General features: G+C 39.7%; 1 protein-coding gene across 2 annotated transcripts in view; it reads right to left on the reverse strand.

Annotated features, from left to right (window-relative positions):
• PCSK2 (proprotein convertase subtilisin/kexin type 2) overlaps positions 1 to 7,002 on the reverse strand; it is a 282,136-nt gene extending 275,134 nt beyond the window's left edge. For both annotated transcript variants that reach the window (XM_035005804.1, XM_035005803.1), the window contains exon 1: positions 6,826 to 7,002. In XM_035005804.1, the coding sequence (XP_034861695.1) occupies positions 6,826 to 7,002 (177 nt within the window). The remainder of the gene's footprint in view (positions 1 to 6,825) is intronic.
• Positions 7,003 to 20,809: the final 13,807 nt, after the last annotated feature.

The raw sequence follows: 20,809 nt of genomic DNA on the forward strand, positions 1-20,809 counted from the left end.
CTTTTGCTGGGAAGTGGAACTGGAAAGTTATTAGGAACTCGGATAAAAAGTCTGCATCTCCCATGCTCCCATGGCCTAAATGGGCTCTTTCATGGCAACTAGACCCCATTCTCCTCTCTATAGCAACCAGTGAATCAAATTTCCTAAGGAAGCCAGTATGATTGGTTGAGATAATCACCATGATCTATAATGAATTAAATTCACTGAATTATTTGAGCCAGGCCCTCTCATGGACCATGGTCAACTCATGGATGGGTTCCCATTGGGCAAAGTGCTTATTCCTCACTCAATCAGTTGTTACTCCTGAGAAAGTACAACTTACAACTGCCTTCTTGAGTAAAAAACAATATATAGCCAGGCCATCACCTTATTATTATTACTGCTATCAATAATAGGTTTTTTATTCTATATACTTGCTACTGTGTCCAGAACCTTACATGCACTATATTATTTATATTTCCTAGCCACTATATTTTAAACATGAGCCTCAGAGATTTCATAAACTAGACAAGTTTCCAGTACTGTATAATTCTAAATCCCATTATTTTTACTTTTGAATGTGGCTGTTTCTAGCTTTCTTCAGTCACAGGAAGGGCACTGGATATAGTGAGTGCTGTGACAAATGTGACTGGTGCCAAGAAAAAAGAACTGTTTCAATGCAATGGAAGTCCCAAAGAGACAGAGAATGTTCTGGTGTAGGTCAATCAGAGAAGACTTGAGGGAAGAGTTTGGATTTGACCTAAGGCATACTGCATTAAATTGGGGTCCAAAAGGAATTCATAGCATTCATGTTGGGGAAGTAGAGTTCTGGGCTATTTACCTTTGCCTACCATGGTAGTAGGTCTTGGAGTTTCAGAAAAACTGTTCCTTAAGGGCTTCTTAGAAATCATTTTGGAAATAATTAGGATCAAATCTATATTGTTTTGTTTCTCCCTCTAAACCATGTTAATCTTGATCTAGAGAAGTATGGGGCAGAGGTTAGAGAACTACTTCTTTGGACTGACAACCGATGAATGATGAAAGGAGAGTGAAATTATAGAATCTGGATTCAATATTGTTGGGATATTAAGACACCACTAAAAGGGTGAAAATAAATATTCAAAATAAATATATCTGACAAAAGATTCCTATCCATAATAGCTAAAGAACTCCTATAAACCAAAAATTAAGACAGGCAATCCAAACAAAACAAAACAAAACAAAAAAGCCTTTTTCAGGGCAAAAGACCTGAACAAATAATGACTAAAAAAGGATTCCTGAACCACCAAAAAATATATGAAGAGATATTCAGCTTCAGTTGATCATCAGGGAAATGCAAATTAAAATCACAATGAGATACCATCACCATTACATAGCCACCAAAATAACTAAAAGGAAAAAGGTATAAAAAGTCAAATGCTGGTGAGAATGTGGAACAATCAGAACTTTCACATGCTACTGGATTGTCTTTGGCAGGCAGAATTCTGAGATGGCCCCCAAGATATCTGCTCCCTTATGTACATGCCCTGTATAATCCCTTCCCCTTGACTGTGGAGCCAGTATTGTGGAGATGATGGATTTCATCCCTTGATTAGATTACATTATATTGCAGAGGTGAAGAGATTTATCAAATGTAGTTAAGGTCCCAAATCAGCTTACCTGAATTAATCAAAAGTTATCCTGGGTGGGCCTGACTTAATCAGGCTAACCTAAGCTGAGACTTAGCCCTTCCTGAAAGAAGGGTGAAAATGTGAGGTTTATGGAAAGGGTCATGTGTTAGGTCATGAGGGTAGCTTCCACGAGCTGAGTGGAGCCAGCAAATAATGAAGACTCCAGGTCTGCAACAACAAGGAGCTGAATTCTTCTAAAAACTTGAATATGCTTGGAAGCAGATTTCCCCTTGGTTGTGCCTCTAGATGAGGACATAGCTGGCCAATATCTTGATTTCAACCTGTGAGCCCTTGAGCAATAGACCCAACTGGAATGTGCCAGACTCCTTATCCATGAACACTATCAAATAATGAATTTGTATGGTTTTAAGTCGCAGAGTCTGTAGTAATTTGTTACACAGCAATAGAAAATTGGTACAGTCTCTTAAAGTTGAATGTGTGTATGCCCTTTGACACGACAATTCTACTCCTAGGGATATTCCCAACAGAGAGGCATACATATATTCACCAAAATATATACACAATATCCACAGAAGCTATATTCATCATGGCCTAAAACCAAAAACTACCCAAATGAGCAAGAGTGGGAACTTATGAGATGTGAATAATACTTTATTTCTTGATTTGGATGCTAGTTATACATGTGTGCCCATGTTGTGAAAGTTTATTAAGCTGTGTTCTTTCCTAAATTATACTTCAATAAAATTAAAAGAAATTTAATTTTAAAATTAAATTCAGTTAAAATTAAAATTAGACATTCAATTAAAATTAAAAGAAATTTACTCTTTCATTATATAACAGCACAATTATTATTAGATTTCTAAAAAAATTAATGCTAAGCGAAATAAGTCAATCAGAGAAAGACAATTATCATATGATCTCACTGATATGTGGAATTTGAGAAACAAGACAGAGAATCATAGGGGAAGAAAGGAAAAAATAAAACAAGATGAAACCAGAAAGGGAGAAAAACCATAAGAGACTCCTAATCTCAGGAAACAAACTGAGGGTTGCTGGAATGGAGGTGGGTGGGGGAGATGGGGTGGCTCGGTGATGGACACTGGGGAGGGTATGTGCTATGGTGAGTGCTATGAATTGTGTAATACTGATGAATCACAGACCTGTACCCCTGAAACAAATAATACATTATATGTTAATTAAAAAAATAAAAAATAAAAAAATAATGATCACACATATAAAAGTAGTCACATAATTTTCCTAACCTTAGTCCTACATGGATAAAAAAACAAAATTTATCGTCGTAAAACAAAAACACTTAATTGTCAATTGTTTGGATTTTTACCTAAATTCTTACTTGATTTTTGACCAACCTTCAACATATCGCTTTAATAAGTAATTTTTGTGTTTTTTTTCACAAGGGATTTAAAATTAGTAATGTATGGGGAATTTTAAGGAACTCTTTCGAATAACACCTCTGATGTTATTGTAAACTCACTTACTCTCCTAGACATATATACCTTTTTTGATGAACATATGTCTTTGGACCAGGTCATGATAAAATAGAAAACTTTAGTCTCAACACACCTGTCTGACAGTAAAGTTATAGGTAGCTTTACTCCACTTCAGGGAGGAAATAATTGTTTGGTCATGGCCTTGCAAGAGTTTGGCAAAATAATCAACAAATATTCATTTAATATCTCATATACAGACCACCGTGCTAAATATGGGGCTATATTCTTCCGACATGGTATATTGTTTCTACTCTTGGAAGATTTACAATCTACTTGAAGAGGTATATACTCATACACATTAGTTAATGACCTAGGCACACATAGGTGTTGGATACAGAAAAAAAGTAAAAAGAAAGGAAGGAAAGGAAAAAACATTAGAATCTAAAGTGGTGCCCCAAGAGTGGAGTTCTTGGCTGTCAGAGAAGGCTTCCCAGAGGCACCTTGGTAGATTAACAAAATTATTTTCCACAAAGCAAATTTGGTTTTAAATATGAGTTTTTCCCTTTCCAAATATAAGCTTAACCACTTGGAACTTTAAGTTTTTCATCTGAGAATGAGGACTGTTGGCAACAATTTCTACCTCACAGGTTTGTGAGGTTAGATGAGATAATTCAGTAAAATAGCAGGTTCCCCTGGTCTGCATAGCTGATCCTTCTTTTGGATGAATAAATAGCCACCAAGGATCTTTGGTGTCTGACACAGAGCATTGGAGAGGATGGGGCAGTAGGGACTTGGTAGATACACTAAGTGTTAGAGAGGGGAGGGAGAAGGAGGCATTATGGGTTTAAAATGAAAAAATGAGTAACAAAAGTACAGTACAGCATGATGAAAACAAGACAGGACAGTGTTTGGGAAACCTAGAGGAACAGATAAAACAAAGGATGTTTCTTAACAGGCTGGCAAACCCAGTAACAGGCTGGCTTTGGTGAGGAAACCTATCATCCTTGAATATTTAATAGCTTTCAAGTGGACAAAGGATACTTATACCCATATTTACTTACATGTATGAAATGACTAGAAGACAAATGATGAAATGTACTAGCTTTTGTTGTGTAGGCTTTGCTTTTTTGTCCCACAGGAATTTAGAGAAGGGAAAGCACACTGTGGTCCATAGTGTCAGGGAAGGTACGAGCTCAGACTTGAAGGATGGATAGAACAAGAATCCAAGGAAATGAAAGAGAGTTTATTCTACACAGGTGTGGCATCATGCAAAGATTCATCAGACAGAAGCATTCCGCCATAGACTGATTTTTTACTTAACTATGTATCAGAACAAAAATCATTTGGATAAGAGATGCTACTTTTGAGGGGTTATACAGAGGTGAGGAGAGGTGGCAAGGCAAAAACTCATTTTTCCTAGATAGAAATTACATGTTTGAGGCTGATTCAAAACCAGTGGGTTCTCTTGAAGAAAGAGTGGGAGTGAAAGAGGCTTAGGTATCTGATTTTACCCCAAAGTATGAGTTCCCTAAGATTTTATGGTAAGTATATCAAAATTATCCAGATTCATTTATGATGAGATTGTCCCTACACCTCCTTTCTCAAACTTCACCATCAAAACTATAAAACCCCCATTAACCGTTTACCTCTATTCACAAAGAGTGACCCTCTTGGAGAATTAGTAAGTTAAGCCATTATCTGTCTTAGCTACACCTGGATTTGCTTAAGTTGCTAAGATCCTAAAGGGCACATTTTCCAAAAAGTAAGTAAAAAGATAGTAATGTCTGCCTTCGCTATGAAAAGGTGCATGGTATAGGGAGAGAAGAACAGGATTTCTGCATCATTGCAGAACCTTTACGCTCAAAAACTAAAGATCCTGATGCCACATCCCTTTTCAGCATACCTCAAAGCCCAACACATCCTTCAGAGCACTTAGCATGTTTGGTATGTACCAAGAGGTAAATAGCATAAGTTTATCTCTGAAAGATCTGGATTTAAATCCAGATCTGGTTGTGTCTTTTTTTTCCCCCTCTTGGGCCCTGATCTGAACCAATTTCCTTATCAGTGCCATGTGCTTAATAACAATAGTAGCTTCCTCAGAGTTGTTGAGAATATTAAATAAGAATATTTGTAAGGACTCCAGAACACAAGGGTGCCCTATTTTTGTCAGGTAATAATAATCAATATTACAATCACTGTTATATTTATGGCTCCTGGGTCCTGAGTCTTGTCAAGTTAGGGGGGTGGGGTGAGAAGGAAGGAGGGTCTGCTTGTTTATTGTGCTGGTGGCACTCTTGAAACAGCCCCAGACTCGGCGAGAACGACAGCGGGCTGCTCCCTCAGCTGGCATCTTCTCTCCCCTGCTCCACCCACGTTTCCCGGGAGCAACAAGTTCCCTACTGCAAGACCCGCCCGCGCGCCACTGGTGCCTCCTCCCAGACCTCTGACTTACTCTCTTTGAATCCCACCTGGGGTCGAAATCGCAGCTGCCAACGCCCTACGGAGGAGGGAGAGCCGGCTGCATGTGAGGGAGGCGTGGGAAGTCGGGACAGAGGGGCTGATAGGAGACCTAGTTCGCTCTGCCCTTGAGAGGCAAAAGCAACAGACGAAAGCACCCGCCGCTCATCTTCAGCCTCTCTCCTGGGATCAGGAGGGAGGGGAGAGATCCCCGAATCCCACAGACCTCCACTCAGCCCTCTGGTTGCCAAATAGCATCCCTATGTCCTCCAGGCTCCCCTCGCCCGGTTTCTCCTTGCACCCTCACTCCACCCCACCCTTCGCCAGGTCCCCTAAGGACACTTGCGATTTCTAACAAGATATTTTGCAAGAAGGACAAGTAAGTAAGCCAAGGCTTCCACCCAGCACTCTCCTCTCCGCTGCTCTCCCAGAATGGATACCCTGGAGTCGCCAAAGGAGTCCCACGGCATCCTAGGTTGGTAGCCTTATCTAGCTGCCCAAACAGTTGAACTCTGACAACTTCTTGGAATGGGGATCCCTGCGCCCTCGTGGGGAAAGCCAAGCTGGCCGCCCACACACGGGGAGAGACACCCCGATTTATCTATAGGGAACTCCTCTCAAAATCTACCTTTCCAGCTTCTACAGCTGTGAGTTGAGAATCAGAGAGCTAACTAAGGAGTACGCTTCGGGGGCGGGCGCTCGTGGGCAGGGGTGAGGGCGAGAAGTTCCACCCCGATTTTGGAAAGAAAACCCAGTTCATGTCTCCAAGTCTCCTGCAGCCAGGGAACTGTTGTTCCTGGAAAAGAGCAGGACCGAAGTCACCGGGAGGGAAGTCCTCCTAGCGCGGGATCCGAAAAGCACGGAGGTGAATTGCAATGTCCAAGCTTTTAGCCTTGTCCGTCGGGAACTACTCTTTCTCCAGGAGATGGGGGCGGGGGATACATCCCTGGCAAAGACTACCAACGTCAAGCCCAGATGTTCAGCGCTTCATTCCTCCATCCCCACGCAGCCTTGAGAACTTGGTACCTCGGACAGCAGCCCGGGCGCAAGGCATTGTTAGAAAGGTGTTACCTTGTTTTCGCCACCAAGTCAAAGAGCAATAAATTATTTTTATGACCTTACTAGTACAATTTGAAGGACATTTTAATTACATAACCCGTGAAAGATCACCGGAGGCAATGTCGTGTTAAAGAGCCCATGGCAGAATATCTGCATCGCATGAGAAAGAAAACTTGCAAATCTGCAATGAGATTGCGCAGGGCTGCCCCCGTTTTGAAACAACATGCGAAATGCAAGGGAGATCTTACCTTTCGGACTCCAAAGCCGTGTTCTGCTGCAACTTGGCGAGCTTCTTCCTCTCCTCCTTTATGCAACTCCACAAGAAAATGATTCGTGAAGACCGGTCTCTCGGCAGATGCAAAAACCATGACACAGAAGAGGAGCCCCGCGGCCGCCTTCCACTGGGAGACACAGCCACCTTTCATCTTTTTCTGGGAGTGAAAAGTGGTGCTAAGAGGCGCGCAGGCTGGTGGAGCGGGCGACTCGGAGGAAAGGTGCAAATAAAAAAATATATGTAGTTTTTTTGTTTGTTTAAAAAAAAAATCTTTGTGTTGGAAAAAGACTGATTAGGGGCTCGGAAAGCAGCAAATCAATGTGTGTTCTCCTCCAGCATCTGGCTGGCGGGGAAACCGTGTAGTCAGGCTCTCTGGCAGAGGTGCGAATGTGGGGTGCTGTGTGTATCTGAGAGAAAGAACGAGTGTATGTCTGTGCTTGAGGCTAAATCTGCATTTTCAGCTCCTCCTCGGCTCCAATTCCACTGGGACCGGAGGAGAGCACCAGCCTGGGTGACGTGCGCCTGCCAGCAGCCAATGAAGGCCGGAGATGCGGCGGGCCCCGCCCTGGACCGCCCCGGGCCCGCCTCTGCCCGCCCCCGGCCCCGGCCGGTCCGCCTCCGCCGACGGGGGGCGCCGCGCGGCGAGCCCGCGCCCCCGCCCCTTTCAGAACCCTGGAGAGCTTCTCCATCTCTCCACCCAGGCCCGCCTTGCTCCCAGGAAAATCCCCCCGGCTGTAAGCTGGTCGGCGGCGCCGGAGTGATGTCATTGTTTGTGGAAATCTGTAAGGCTCTGGAAAGGGAATTACGGCATGTGCTACTCTCTGAGGCCCGGAGGGGAGCTGGGGCACCGGCCTCTCCCTATTCCTCCCCCCTGCTTATTTTCCGCTGCAAAACAACTCTCTCTCTCCCTCACTCTCTCAAGGCATACTTGCCTCTCTTTCTCTCAATAACAAAGCAAATATTAACCCTCCTCTCACCACTTTGGGCAAATCCTGGGGGAGGGTTACTCCCCTTCCCGGCAAGGGGAAGGTTGAGGAAAGCAGCTTTCTTTGGGTGACTCATGGGGGCGAGTATTTATTTATTTATATTTTTGTAGGCTCCGGGCTTGTCTAGAACTAAGCAGCTGGGAAGCCTAGCAGGAGATCAGACTCACTCCCACTAGCAACTGTGATTAGATGAGACTCCTCCCGGAGTCTGGGCTGCTACGCAGAGACCGCCTTCAAGAGAGCCGCGGCCGGGATTGACATGCCTGGAAGTACATTCTCAGACTTGCGGACGTTCCGTTGCACAAGGACAGCGAGGGTGTGCGTTTGGGAAGGTGTAGCCACCAAGCCTAGGCGCTGGGCCAAGACTCCAGTTGGGCATTCTCAACTGGGGTGAATTCAGGCCAAGTGGCAGCGGGTCAGCTAAATTATCCGGTTAAGAAACGTGCACTCACAGCCTACTAACGGCTTACACTTCTTCCTGCCCCAGTGAGAGGAAGCAGGAGCGAGATGTCTGACAAGAAATCTGGGCGATTGTTTTAAAGCAACTCAAATATTGTTGAGTTACAGAGTATGCACACTGATTCCCATTATCATTTCGCTCCAAAGTTCAAAATCCTGCTTTACTTGGATAAGAGGTAAGAGACCTTTTTCTTAGAGGCTTAATTAAGTGTATGCAGTACAGCCAGAGAGAGAGACAGAGACAGAGGAAGAGGTAGACAAGGAGAGAGAAAAGGAGAGAGAGAATAATGTTGACACATTTTACACACACACACGTTTTATTTTCAACAGACTTCCCCCTTTTCATTTTAGCATCAAGTCAGAATCAACACAAGAAAAGCAGTATTGGTAGAAATGAATACACACAATGCCATGGGATACATTGTCTTCAGAGAAGACCAACTTTGCTGGCACAGTTGGCTCCCCCAGAGCCCTTTTAAACATTGCCACATAAAAATGCAGACATTACTGAAAATTTTGATTGAAGCATAAGAAATCTGTATGCAATTATTTTTAGTAGAGTAGTGTTAGTACTTGAACTCCTTTAAGAAAAGCTAAGTGAGGTGCTGAGAAGGTGCTAGTACATAGACTAAAGATGAAAGGGGCCAAAGTGGAGACAAGGTTTCTAAGAAAGTATTAATAAAAGGGAACAGAGCTGCTCTGGGTTCCTCAGTTCTTTACTGCTCAGAGGCTCATTTCTGCTGAGATTTCTTTTTTTTTTTTTATCACCCTATCCTACTCCACAGCTTACCTCTCATAGTCTGTCTGTTTGATTTTAACACGAGGTTTTCTTACTAAGAGACCTTCAGCTCTTCCTTTCTCTCTTTTCCTTATATTTCACCCGTATTTCAAATCAAAGTACTAGGCTGGTATGAAGAAATGCCAAATGATTCTTCCTGCCCTGTATTGTCATTTGAGAAAAATGGCACCAAATGTGAAAATTACATTAGATGGATTTACAATCATGGAGAGCATTTCAAAAGCAGCAACAGAGATAAAAATCTAAGTCTTAAGAAAAATAGATCTGAAGAGCATCAAATAAGTCAATTTAGAAGATTATGGGTGTTGGGAAATAGCACTGCTAATGTAGCTAAATCTCTCTGAAAATGAACATGAAATTACCATCTATTCAGAGATATTTATTAATTTTTTTCTAAAACCACAAAGCAATACTTCATTTCCTAAATAAATTCCAAAGATGAAGTGCTAGTAAATGTTGAATCTTATGTATTTGAATTTTCAGTAATTAAAACCATGTAAAATTGGGTACAAGCTAAATAAAGCCTGGATAGCTGATTAAAATAAGACATTTTTAGTGGTTTACATAGAATACAGTTCATCATAATATTGTCAGAACAGCATAGCAAATGAAAATGGAAGTTTTTTTGTGATGCAAAATGCTCAATTTTAAATGCATAACAATGTATGCAAGTGGAGGAAGTATATTGATACATTGAATTGTTACTTGAAATACAAAGACACATCCATATACATTCACACATAGCTTCTTTAAGTTAACTATTTCTAAACTCCTTTTTTTTTTTTTAAATACCAATAGTAATTTTGGAGCAAGAAGGTGAACAGGAGTGAACATGGTAGCAGAATGTTTCAAGGACTAAAATAGAATCCAGTTGACAGGAACTCTATTGCAGGCTCTGTTGTCAGTGGCTATGCCACTTGGGCTAAATCATTGTATCCCTCAAAGCCTCTATCTCTTTATCTGTAAAAGGAGACAGTTGAGTTAGATAACCTCCAGATCCAAGAGCCAAATTGTAATTTCAAAGAGTTGCCAAAGTAGACTATGATGTAGAAAGAATCATTAATAACTTGAGAGATATTAAGAGCAGTCATACTTTTTTTTTATTACATTACGGTGGTCAACGGTCTTGTTCATTTTTATATACTCCTCCTCATACACACACCAATAGTCTCTTATTTGCTAATTTTGTGGATCTAAGGAAAGAATAACTAACAAAAATGGCTGACACTCAGTAACAGACATGAAAATCATCAGTATGCTGAGGTTCTTCCTATTTAAGATTCTAGTGTATCTATAGAAAAACAAACTTAAGTTCGGCTCTAGTTCAAATGTGCTACATAATCCCTAGAGTCTCTTTGAAGACATTGTCCTACAAACACCAGAATATTCACATTACACGGATTCATAACTATAAATCAACAGGCCTATGTGTGATTAAAAGAACCCAAACCACCTGGGCTATGATTGGGATGCTGCCATTCAGATATACTTCCAGGGATAACTTTGGGTACAGGGTGCTTCAGGTCAAGGAAAACCCATCACTGGGGAGGACAGAGAAAGTTAGAAGCAGCCCTGGGTGAGGCTGCTGGTTTTTTGAATTTTCTTTGGTCCATTAGGGAAAAGATCTTATGTTTCTGTTTATTTCCGTTGGGTGAGGTGTAACCTGAAGGGGAATAGACATGTACAACAGAAGGTGCAATTTAAAATACAACCTTCTTAAAAATCAAGTTGAGTTTTGTCATTATTGTTGCATTCATTCTGAGCATTTTAAGTCCAGTAAAAATAATTTCACTGGGTGTCACAGTTCTTTACTATCATACTGTATTACCAACCCTTTCAAGTTGATTCCACGTAATGACCCTGTCCTTCCTGTTCCTTCCACCCCAGCCCATTCTCAGGCTTCCTGAAGTATTGTTACCACTGTACAGGTTGCTGCCAAATTTCAAATTCAACATTTTCTCCAGATAATTTTTTTCCCAAGCTCTCACCTTATTTCCCTGTGATATTTATCTATACTCTCATATTTTCTGTAACTTAAAATTCAGGTATTTGGAAAATTTTAATTCATTCCCTAGTGTATACCCACTCCTTCTAAATCATTGAGATTTCCTCAGTCTGTCCTCCAATTTCTATAGCTTTTATCACCTTATACCTTTTCCTTAAATGACTTATCTCTGTTTTTCCTTCAGTTGTGATGTCTCAGCTGACTTTAGTTACATAAGCCATCTTAAATTAATATAGTGGGGAGGACTCATGGGGCATTATCAAGTGTTTTATTATCATCAAGGCATTTAATTTAGAGTGTTTGGGGTTGTCTTCATTTTATAATTTCATCAACAAACTATCAAATTTATTCAGACTAATCGACTATTCATAAATAAAAGCTACTCATTGCTTCCTTATTTTCCAAGACAGTAAAAACTTTTTTTGTATGTGTCAATTCAGGTTCTATTATTTTGATAGGAATTGAAGTAGCTAAACAATGAAGACCAAGAACCCTTTTAATCTTCTTTTGAAAATTAGGAACACATTTCTATTCACTATCTTTAGATTCCTCTTTAGGTCTACAGGGCTACAAAATAATGTTTGCTCACTTGGAAAATTAATTAGCTATTTCTCAGGGCTTATTGGAACATTGCTTATTGTCTGTAGAAAGTGATTACCTATTCATGAATTCTTTACCTTGTGTTATTTCTCTTTTCTTTTTCATGGTCTTAAAAAAATACAGTAAATCTTCCCCACTTCACTTTTTGAATGATTATGGAAATTATCTTTAACAGGGAGATGTTTTTTTGGACTCCTCAAATAATGTAGAAAGAACAAAGTACATGGCTTGTTAGCAAATATAAACTGCATTTAAGGAGATAAAAATTTTATGAGTAAAATAAAAGTTCAAATGTTAAAATGTACATACTAGTTTTTTAAGGATAACCCTGCCATTGCAATGAAATACCTGATTTTAGAAAGTCCTTACTTAGACTTACTTCTCTAGTAGTAGTAATTATACACTATTTAGTATTGATTTGGATGACCTCGCCCAAGTAGAGAAATTGATGTATAATGTTATTTAATATGCTGGAAGAATAACTATAAATTGATAACTGTGCTTGGATATCTCATTTTCTATGCCTTGTGAAAATACTCTGTGCTTTCATGGTTTTAGAAACATGGCATAGTCTATTTTTAGGAAATTCATCATACAATATCCATTTTATCTTTATAACACTAGAGAGAGTAAGCCAAAAAGTACACCTTAGAAACATATTTCTAGAACTAGCAACTGAAAACAATACCTAGTGGCTTTTATAGATTTATTTTCTCTTTTAAAATTACATAATTAGGACATTTTAATTCATATAGGACTTAATTATAGTATTCTTAATTTCTAATAGCACATTCCATGATGCATTAATTTGTGCGAGTGGCATTCGGTTCATGAGCATGTTTTATATGGATCACATGTTAAAAAATAGTCAACATTCTTTAAAAATGGATCATTTCCCATTAAAAAATTCCAAAATGTTCCTTCTTTTGCAGTAATCAAAGATTTGGTGACATAGTCACAATTAGTAGCTACCATTTTCCAGAACCCCCTCCCCCACAATGTAATAGGGCCTGAACTGCTAACTTTGCCAGAATCCTCTTCCAGCCTCTTGTTTCATGTGTTTTACATTCCTGATCTAGCCCATAAAGTCATCTGAGTTTGTGACTTCTGGGGTAAACAATCTATAAGGTCTCAGTTCATTTTGTTATAGAGATTTTTATAATGCCTCTGATAGAACATATTCAAATAACACAGGAATAGGAATGTGTTCTTCAAAACAATTATTAACATAGATGTAAAAAAAATAGACTCAGGTTTCTGGAATATAGCCTTCCGGGGAAATGGAAGCATTCTTGGCCAAAGGCACTCTATCCACATCGAAGAACAAGGAATAGATAAGTTGGCATTTCCTCCCTCCTCTAGTAGTGAAAACCTTTGCAAATGTCCAATATGGTCAGTTTTTCTCCTGTTCTGTATTTTGCTATAAGGTAGTCCTTAGAAGATTGTCAGGGGAGGACAGAACCAGAATTACCAATATGAGAAAAGTGAGATATTGAAGTAGAGTATGAATTAGTGTCTAAATACTGAAGAGAGGGTGTGGTGGTATTGTGGGAAGATTGGGGGGCTGGAAGTCAAAATTCCTTCCTTTAGTGCTGGCTTTGAGTTAAGTCATGACCTGAGGTAAGTTGCTTCATCCTCTGGGCCTCAATGTAAATGGGGAGCAGGGAGTATTTGCTTAGACTGATTGTGTCTAAGATTCTGTTTAGGGCTAATTTTCAATGAAAATATTCTAAACCAAACACTTATCTCTTTCATGCATCTCATCTCTCTTAAGGTCTACTGGTTGCATGAACGATACAGTGGTACATAAAGCATAGCAATGAAGTAGTAAACTATTGACACTAAAATGCTGTACAACAAATCATCCTAAACTTAATGGCTTACAATAAGTATTTTATTCCTTTTTCTCTCATTTAATTCTTTTTTATTATGTTATGTTAATCACCATACATTACATCTTTGTTTTTTATTGTTATGTTAATCACCATACATTACATCATTAGTTTTTGATGTAGTGTTCCATGATTCATTGTTTGCGTATAACACCCAGTGCTCCATGCAGAATGTGCCCTCTTTAATACCCATCACCAGGCTAACCTATCCCCCTCCCCAAGAACCCTCAGTTTGTTTTTCAGAGTCCATAGTCTCTCATGGTTCTTCTCCTACTCCGATTTCCCTCCCTTCATTCTTCCAAGTATTTTATTCTTATGTTACAGCTGCCTGTGATTTGGTTGATCTAGGCTGGGCTTGGCCAGAATGGCTTTACTTCAGGCTGTAGGTTGGCTCAGCTTGACTCCAGCCTGTGAGTTTAGTTTAGATCTTCTCCATGTGTAGTTTTTCTAAAGTCCAGGCTGAAGTGGCAGCATACCAGAGGCATGCTCTTCTCATGATTTATCACTGCCCTCAAAACCCAAGCCAAGCCACAGAACAATACTTAAGGCCTCTTGCATCACATCCACTAGAATTCTATTGGTCAAAGCAAGTCACATGGCCAACCCCAACTCTGTCCATAGTGGAAAAGTAAGAAGAGAGAATATCTGTTGAACAGTAATCCAAACTGTAACACCAAGCTAAGTCCAACATCTATAAAATTTTCATTAAAAAGACTATTTTTACAAGCCCATTTAAACAATTGGCTCAAGAACTATTTTAAAGGGTTAATTTCTAAATTAATATCTATAATGAACCTGGGGTATGTTCTAAAACATTGAGAAAGAACATTTCAACAATTTCATTTCTGTGTGGAAGAATGAATCACCCTCTTCTTGGAGGACTTGAGAATTAGAGTGGGTGTCCTTTTGGACATTTTCTTCAGAATAGCCAATAAGCATTGCTGGAGTCTCACTTTGACTTGAATGGCGATGTTCAGTTTGAGGATGATGGAAGTAAGGCCATAATAATAAATACATGAAACCCAGAGTTGAGAAAAGGTAATGGAATCTAGTTGTATGACCTTAGACTTTTGGACATATTCCAGACTGTAGTTCCCCACTTGTATTTATTCTCCTCCTCCTCTTTCTCCCCCTCTTGCCCTCCTCTTTCTCCTCCTCCTCCTCCTTCTTCTTTCTTCTTTTGTTTATAAGTATTAGAAGTACAACCCTAGTTGGCTTAAACAATGAAGGAAATTTCTTGTTTTACACCCTTGAAGAGTCCACAGATAGATACAAATTCAGGCAAGGCTGGATCTAGAGTTTTCTCCATCTTCATCTGTTATCCTTGTTGTTGGTTTAACCTCAGATGACAGAGCTTTTTTCTTCAGTACTATTTTTTAAAGATTTTATTTATATATTTTTGCAAGAGAGAGAGAAAGAGTGAGAGCACAAGCAGGGGTAGTGGCAGAGGGAGGGAAAGGGAGAAGCAGACTCCCCACTGAGCAGGGAGGCTGACACGGGACTCAATCCCAGGACCCTGGGATCAAGACGTGAGCCGAAGGCAGAAGCCCAACTGATTGAGGCACCCAGGCGCCCTCCCCAGTAACTTTTGTAAAATCTCAGAAAACTAGTTCATTAACTTGGCTTGTGGCATGTGACCAATTCTTCCCTGACTGTGGGTTTCAGATGTTTAGAATCAGCCACTGGCCAGGCCTGTAAGTTGTACCTTCTCCTGAAGCTGACATGTGACTTGAACTGCATGGACTGATGATAAAAATGTTTGTATTAGACAAAGGAAAACAAGGGTTTTTTTTTCCCCAGAGAAAGTGTTAAGGACATTAGATGGATAAAATAGCATGTGTCTATCATAACTCCTGTTCAGAAAAGATGAACAGTGCATCAGGGTGAGAGACAATCTATGAAGCAGAACTATATTGAAAGGTATTCCTTAAATACAGCTAAGATGTAAATGGTCTGGTGCTATAACACACCCCCTAAATGCTGGGCAGAGAGAGTAATATTTGATGCATTGGCTATTTACTTGTGGGTGTTAAGAAGGACCATTCTATTTGTACAGGCCCATCTGACAATGATAGCTCTTAGCCAATGTTACAGACATGTCACAAACTCATGACTGGTGACTTGTCAATGATGAGTTGACTCAACTCATTGGAGCATAGGGGTGGTCAAATCATGGGTTCAGTCTTCATGGAGGGAAGTCAGTTACTCACTTTACCATGTAGCTGTATGTAAATGCCAGGATTCAAATAGTTACAAAAATAAATCTTTGGAAAGATATACATTGATGCTAGAATGAGTCTTCATATTCCTTTCACCAGCAGGAAAGAAGGCTCTTGTTCTCAGTTCCACACGAGATGGCAAAATCATGTCAACTTTCAGCATTGCCCACAAGACTTTATGTATAGTTACATTGTTTCCTCAAGGTGCCCTTATTATTTCTCCTCTCATATTTTTCAGAAGACCTGCACCAAGAGGAGCTGGCAAGTTCCTTTGGCAAGAACAGATGAATAAATAAGGAGCATGAGCTTGCGTCTTTTAGCTGAGGTGATTTGTCAAAAACCACAGCACTGTGGCTGCTTTCAGATTTTAAGGGTTATGTTCAGCCTTAATCAAGGGGAATTTAAAAAGCCAAATCATTAAATGAACCGAGGAAATATTTTGGTAGAACATGAAGTCAATCATTCACATATGGTGGAATACACTGGCCTGAAGTCATTTCAAACAAGCTAGAATGCTAAACAATGGTGAATTAACTACTCATGTTTGTCTAATTTATTGAGTGGTGAGTGATACTGAGTGAGGAATTCCATGAAGAATAATTGGCTTTGATACTCAAGAGAGAGCAAAATATCTGAACAACAGACCCCTGAGGGTCAGCTACTTGTTTTAAGTACCAGGTAGTGAATATGGATAAATTGAGTTCTATAATACAATCTGAGTTTACAGTATCTTTCTAATTTTCATTGTTATGTTTTATTATGTAGATCTCAACTCTGCATATTATATCTGTCTGGTTATTTCCGTTTTCCCCTTCAGATCTCCTTTCCACCCTTTTCTAATGTGTTGTGCCTGGGGAGATTGACTTTTATGGACCACATCAATGAGATTCATTGTGTTATGGCTTCCCATTGGATTCAATCAACAGGAAAAACTGTTTTAAAAAAAAAATCAGAGAGTAGAGTAGGAGAATCAACTCAGGGTTTTTATTTTCCAGGCTCCTTCCCTGTTGGGTCACCACATGTTAACTTCATCCTTTTCCTAAATGCCACAGTTTCTCCTAAGGAGACATCTCCATACAACCCCCTCTCCAGATTCTACTAACCACCGCCTTCCCTCATCTCTTCAAGCTGAAGGAGATAATGGCTCCAGAATGTTGCTAGTTCCAGGGGCTTGACTATGCTTTGTTGGATTTGCTTGACCCTCCCATGGATTTGTAAACAGTTCCATAACAGATGACTGACATCTTACCTGTGTGAAATATAACACATGCTATATATTTTCAGGACATAGAATACATGTACATTCAACTTATTACATATTTAAAGACAGCACTTGTAGTGAATATAACCAAAACAAATCTCAGCCTTTTGGGAAGCCAACTGGGTAAAAAGAGTAGCCAAAGTAAAAACAAACACATAAGAACAAAAATGTGACATATATTGGGGCAGGTGGAATAATGCTAAGAAAAACTATGGTAGGAGGTATGGATAAAGTGGGAAAATCAGGATTTGGGGGAAAAGTTCTCAGGACCAAACAACCAGAATTTAAATTGTGAACAACCAGGAAATCCTAACATCCAAGGGCTAGGAAGAGAGAGTGACAGAGAGATAAAAGATATGTGGGATGGGGGAAGGCCCTAAGGAGTTCGGATGAAGGTTACATGACTCTGCTGGGTGACAGGACTCAGAACCTTCTGTAACATCCATGGTGTTGGCTAAGTCCAAGCTGCTGCATATTTCCTCTCTCTCTCTGAGGACCAGGTGAGTTGAAAGAATTCTTAATGTTTAACAGATGTGCCTTCAGACTTCCCTGGAAATTACTTTGTACTAAAGGCATCCTCCAGAAGAGCAAACTGTACCAGGCTAGAAGAAGAAGGGGGGTAATGTCATTTGTCTCCCAGTTATTACACATTTGTACATGATTGATGCTCACATTACTGCCACTGGCAATTGATCTGAGCATATTACCGTGCTAAAACAATTTACCATGAAGATAGGTGCAGATGTGAGAACTCTGGGAAGCAGTTTCAAAATAAGAGGCCAGGGTGAAAATAATTCTTAAGGCCACAGGATAGAAATACTCCAAATGCCTGTGCATAAAATATAGGACTGAATTTCTTCTATTTCTTCCAATATTTTGTCCTGGGCTGAAAAATGATTACTCTGTGTAATGACCTGTCCAAACGTGATTTTAAAAAATTGTTAGAGGTGGGCGCCTGGGTGGCTCAGTTGGTTAAGCGACTGCCTTCGGCTCAGGTCATGATCCTGGAGTCCCAGGATCGAGTCCCGCATCGGTCTCCCTGCTCAGCAGGGAGTCTGCTTCTCCCTCTGACCCTCCTCCCTCTCATGCTGTCTGTCTCTCATTCTCTCTCTCTCAAATAAATAAATAAAATCTTTTTAAAAAATTGTTAGAGGAAAGATGGGGAAACATTAGCTTATACAACAAAGGGTATTTTTGTGTTTTTGGAAGATATCACAATTTAAATCTAAGGTTTTTAGAACTACCAATTCTACTTTTGGGAATATATCCAAGGGAAATGAGAACACTAAATTGAAAAGCTATTTGCACCCCCATGTTCATAGCAGTATTATTTACAGTAGGCAAGACATGGAAACAACCTAAGTGTCCAGTGATGGATGAATGGATAAAGGGTTGTATATCTATAGCTATCTGTCTATCTATCTATCTATCATCTATCTATCTATCTATCTATCTATCTATCTATCTATCTACCTATCCACACACATATATATGTATATATATATATATATTCAGCCATAAACAAAAGAGGAAATCCTGCCATTTGCAACAATATGGTTGGGCCTTGAGGCATTATGCTAAGTGAGTAAGTCAAACAGAGAAAGGCAAATACTGTATGATTTCACTTATATGTGGAGTCTAAAAAAACACACACACACACACACAACTCATAAAAAAGAGATTGGACTTGTGGTTACCAGAGGCAGAGGGTGGGAGAGGGGGAACTGGAGGAAGGTTGTCAAAAAGTACAAACTTCTAGTTATAAGATAAATAAGTACTAGGGATGTAACATACAGCATGGTAACTACAGTTAGCCCTGCAGTATGGTATATAGGAAAATTGTTAAAAGAGTAAATCCTTAGAGTTCTCATCACAGGGAAATTTCTTTTTTCTTTTTTACTTTCTTTTCTTTTTATTGTAGTTTTATGAGAAGACATTTCACAATATATGCAAACCAAACCATCATGCTGTACACCTTAAGTTTATACAGTGATATATGTCAATTATTTCTCAATAAAACTGGAAAAAATAAACCTAAAGTTTTAGTTTATTATACCACTGTTACTTCTAACAACACTAAGCAATGGAGAGAAATAGGTCTTTTCTTAAGACTCTTTAATCTGATCATTCTTAAAGAAACAATAAATGTAGTATCTTGGGAAAATATTGAATGTACGATCAATGAGGAAAATTTCTCCACCTGGCAATTTTGAGTTTTGCAGCTCTGATATTAAAGATCCTAAAGTTTAAAACATTATCATGTAAAATTAATGGGAGCATTGTAGTGACTTCGGAAACTTCTCCCTGGATTAGAATGAACTGGTATGAAGATGGAGAGAAGAACCTGGAACCAATTACAACAATGAGGAGAAAATTAATCCAAGGAGACTACCAAATGGAAGGAGAAAGTGTCTTCCTTGTTGGGTGACCAAGTTCTCAAAAAGCACAGTTCACACTTCCAGCCACACTTCCAATCATCATCACTTGGAAATGCTAGCACTTGAAAGCCACCTTGTGTTCAACCTCATGCCTTTCATTCCTAATTTTGGAAAAGTCTCTAGGTGTGGTGAGAAGAACATTAAAGGATCTCAGGACACAAGTTTGCAGCATTATCAGAAGGATCCTTGATCAGTTGTGCAACCTTTTGGAACTCAGCTCCCCCCCCCCCAAGTAGTACATGAGCTATCTTGTTCACAAGGTTATCTTGGATTTTAATAAGCACACATGAATGTAAAAAATACATACGTAAATATGGGCACCTAGGTGGCTCAGTTGGCTAAGAATCCAACTCTTGGTTTTAGCTCAGGTCATGATCTCATGGTTGTGGGATTAAGTCCAACATCAGGCTCTGTGCTCAGTGCAGAGTCTGCTTGAAATTCTCTCTCCCTCTTCCTCCTGCTCTCTTTCTCTCTCTCAAATAAATAAATAAAATCTTTTTAAAAAAATACATACATAAATAGTAACCCAGAGATCATCAGAGACTCAGCCATTGGGACCTGAATAGAATCATCCCAAACCCCAACTGGAGGGCCTAGGGAAGATCCTTATCCTCCTCAAGGTACCTCAAATTTCCTGGAGGCTACTTCCTCATAATTGTCTTTAGTGCTGGACTCCTGGTACCCACTGGTTGCTCTTAACACCATTGTATTAACTCAGATATGGAACTCGAGACCTCCCTGAATTTCCTCTTCCAAATGTGCATATCCAAACATATGAAGATCTTCAAGAGTATATTTGCTTGTGGAGGTAGCAGGAGGCACCCTTTGTAGAAAGCAGGTGAGTAATAGAAAGTAAAAATAATGTTCCTGTTATATTGATTTTAATGACCACTAATAAACTGAACATATAGCAATGGAACCATGGAAGCTTCCCTAAAATGGTACAAAAGTAAATAACTAGAATACTGTATTCAAATAAAGCTGCACAAATACCAATGGGTGCAGTCCAGTGAAATGTTACAGAGAAAAAACACTGAGAATCAGAGACAGAATTTTTCCATCTCTATCAGTTTATTCATGCTGGGAGAGGAGAAACAGAACGAAGCTGTGGTGTGGCCATTCTTGGACACTTAGCAGTTATTTTAAAGCAAAAATAGGTTCAGAGCACATGCACAGGCTTTGGACTTAATATGCAAGCTGCTTTTAGCTAACAGCTCCTCCTCTTCCTCTTAGAAATTTGACTTATTAGAAGCTTCTGTACTGGGCGGTGGGGGGGGGGGGAGGAGAAAGATGGTAGAG

The sequence above is a fragment of the Mirounga leonina genome, unplaced genomic scaffold, assembly GCF_011800145.1.
Source record: "Mirounga leonina isolate KUSES-001 unplaced genomic scaffold, KU_Mleo_1.0 Mir_150, whole genome shotgun sequence".
Classification (NCBI taxonomy): domain Eukaryota; kingdom Metazoa; phylum Chordata; class Mammalia; order Carnivora; family Phocidae; genus Mirounga; species Mirounga leonina.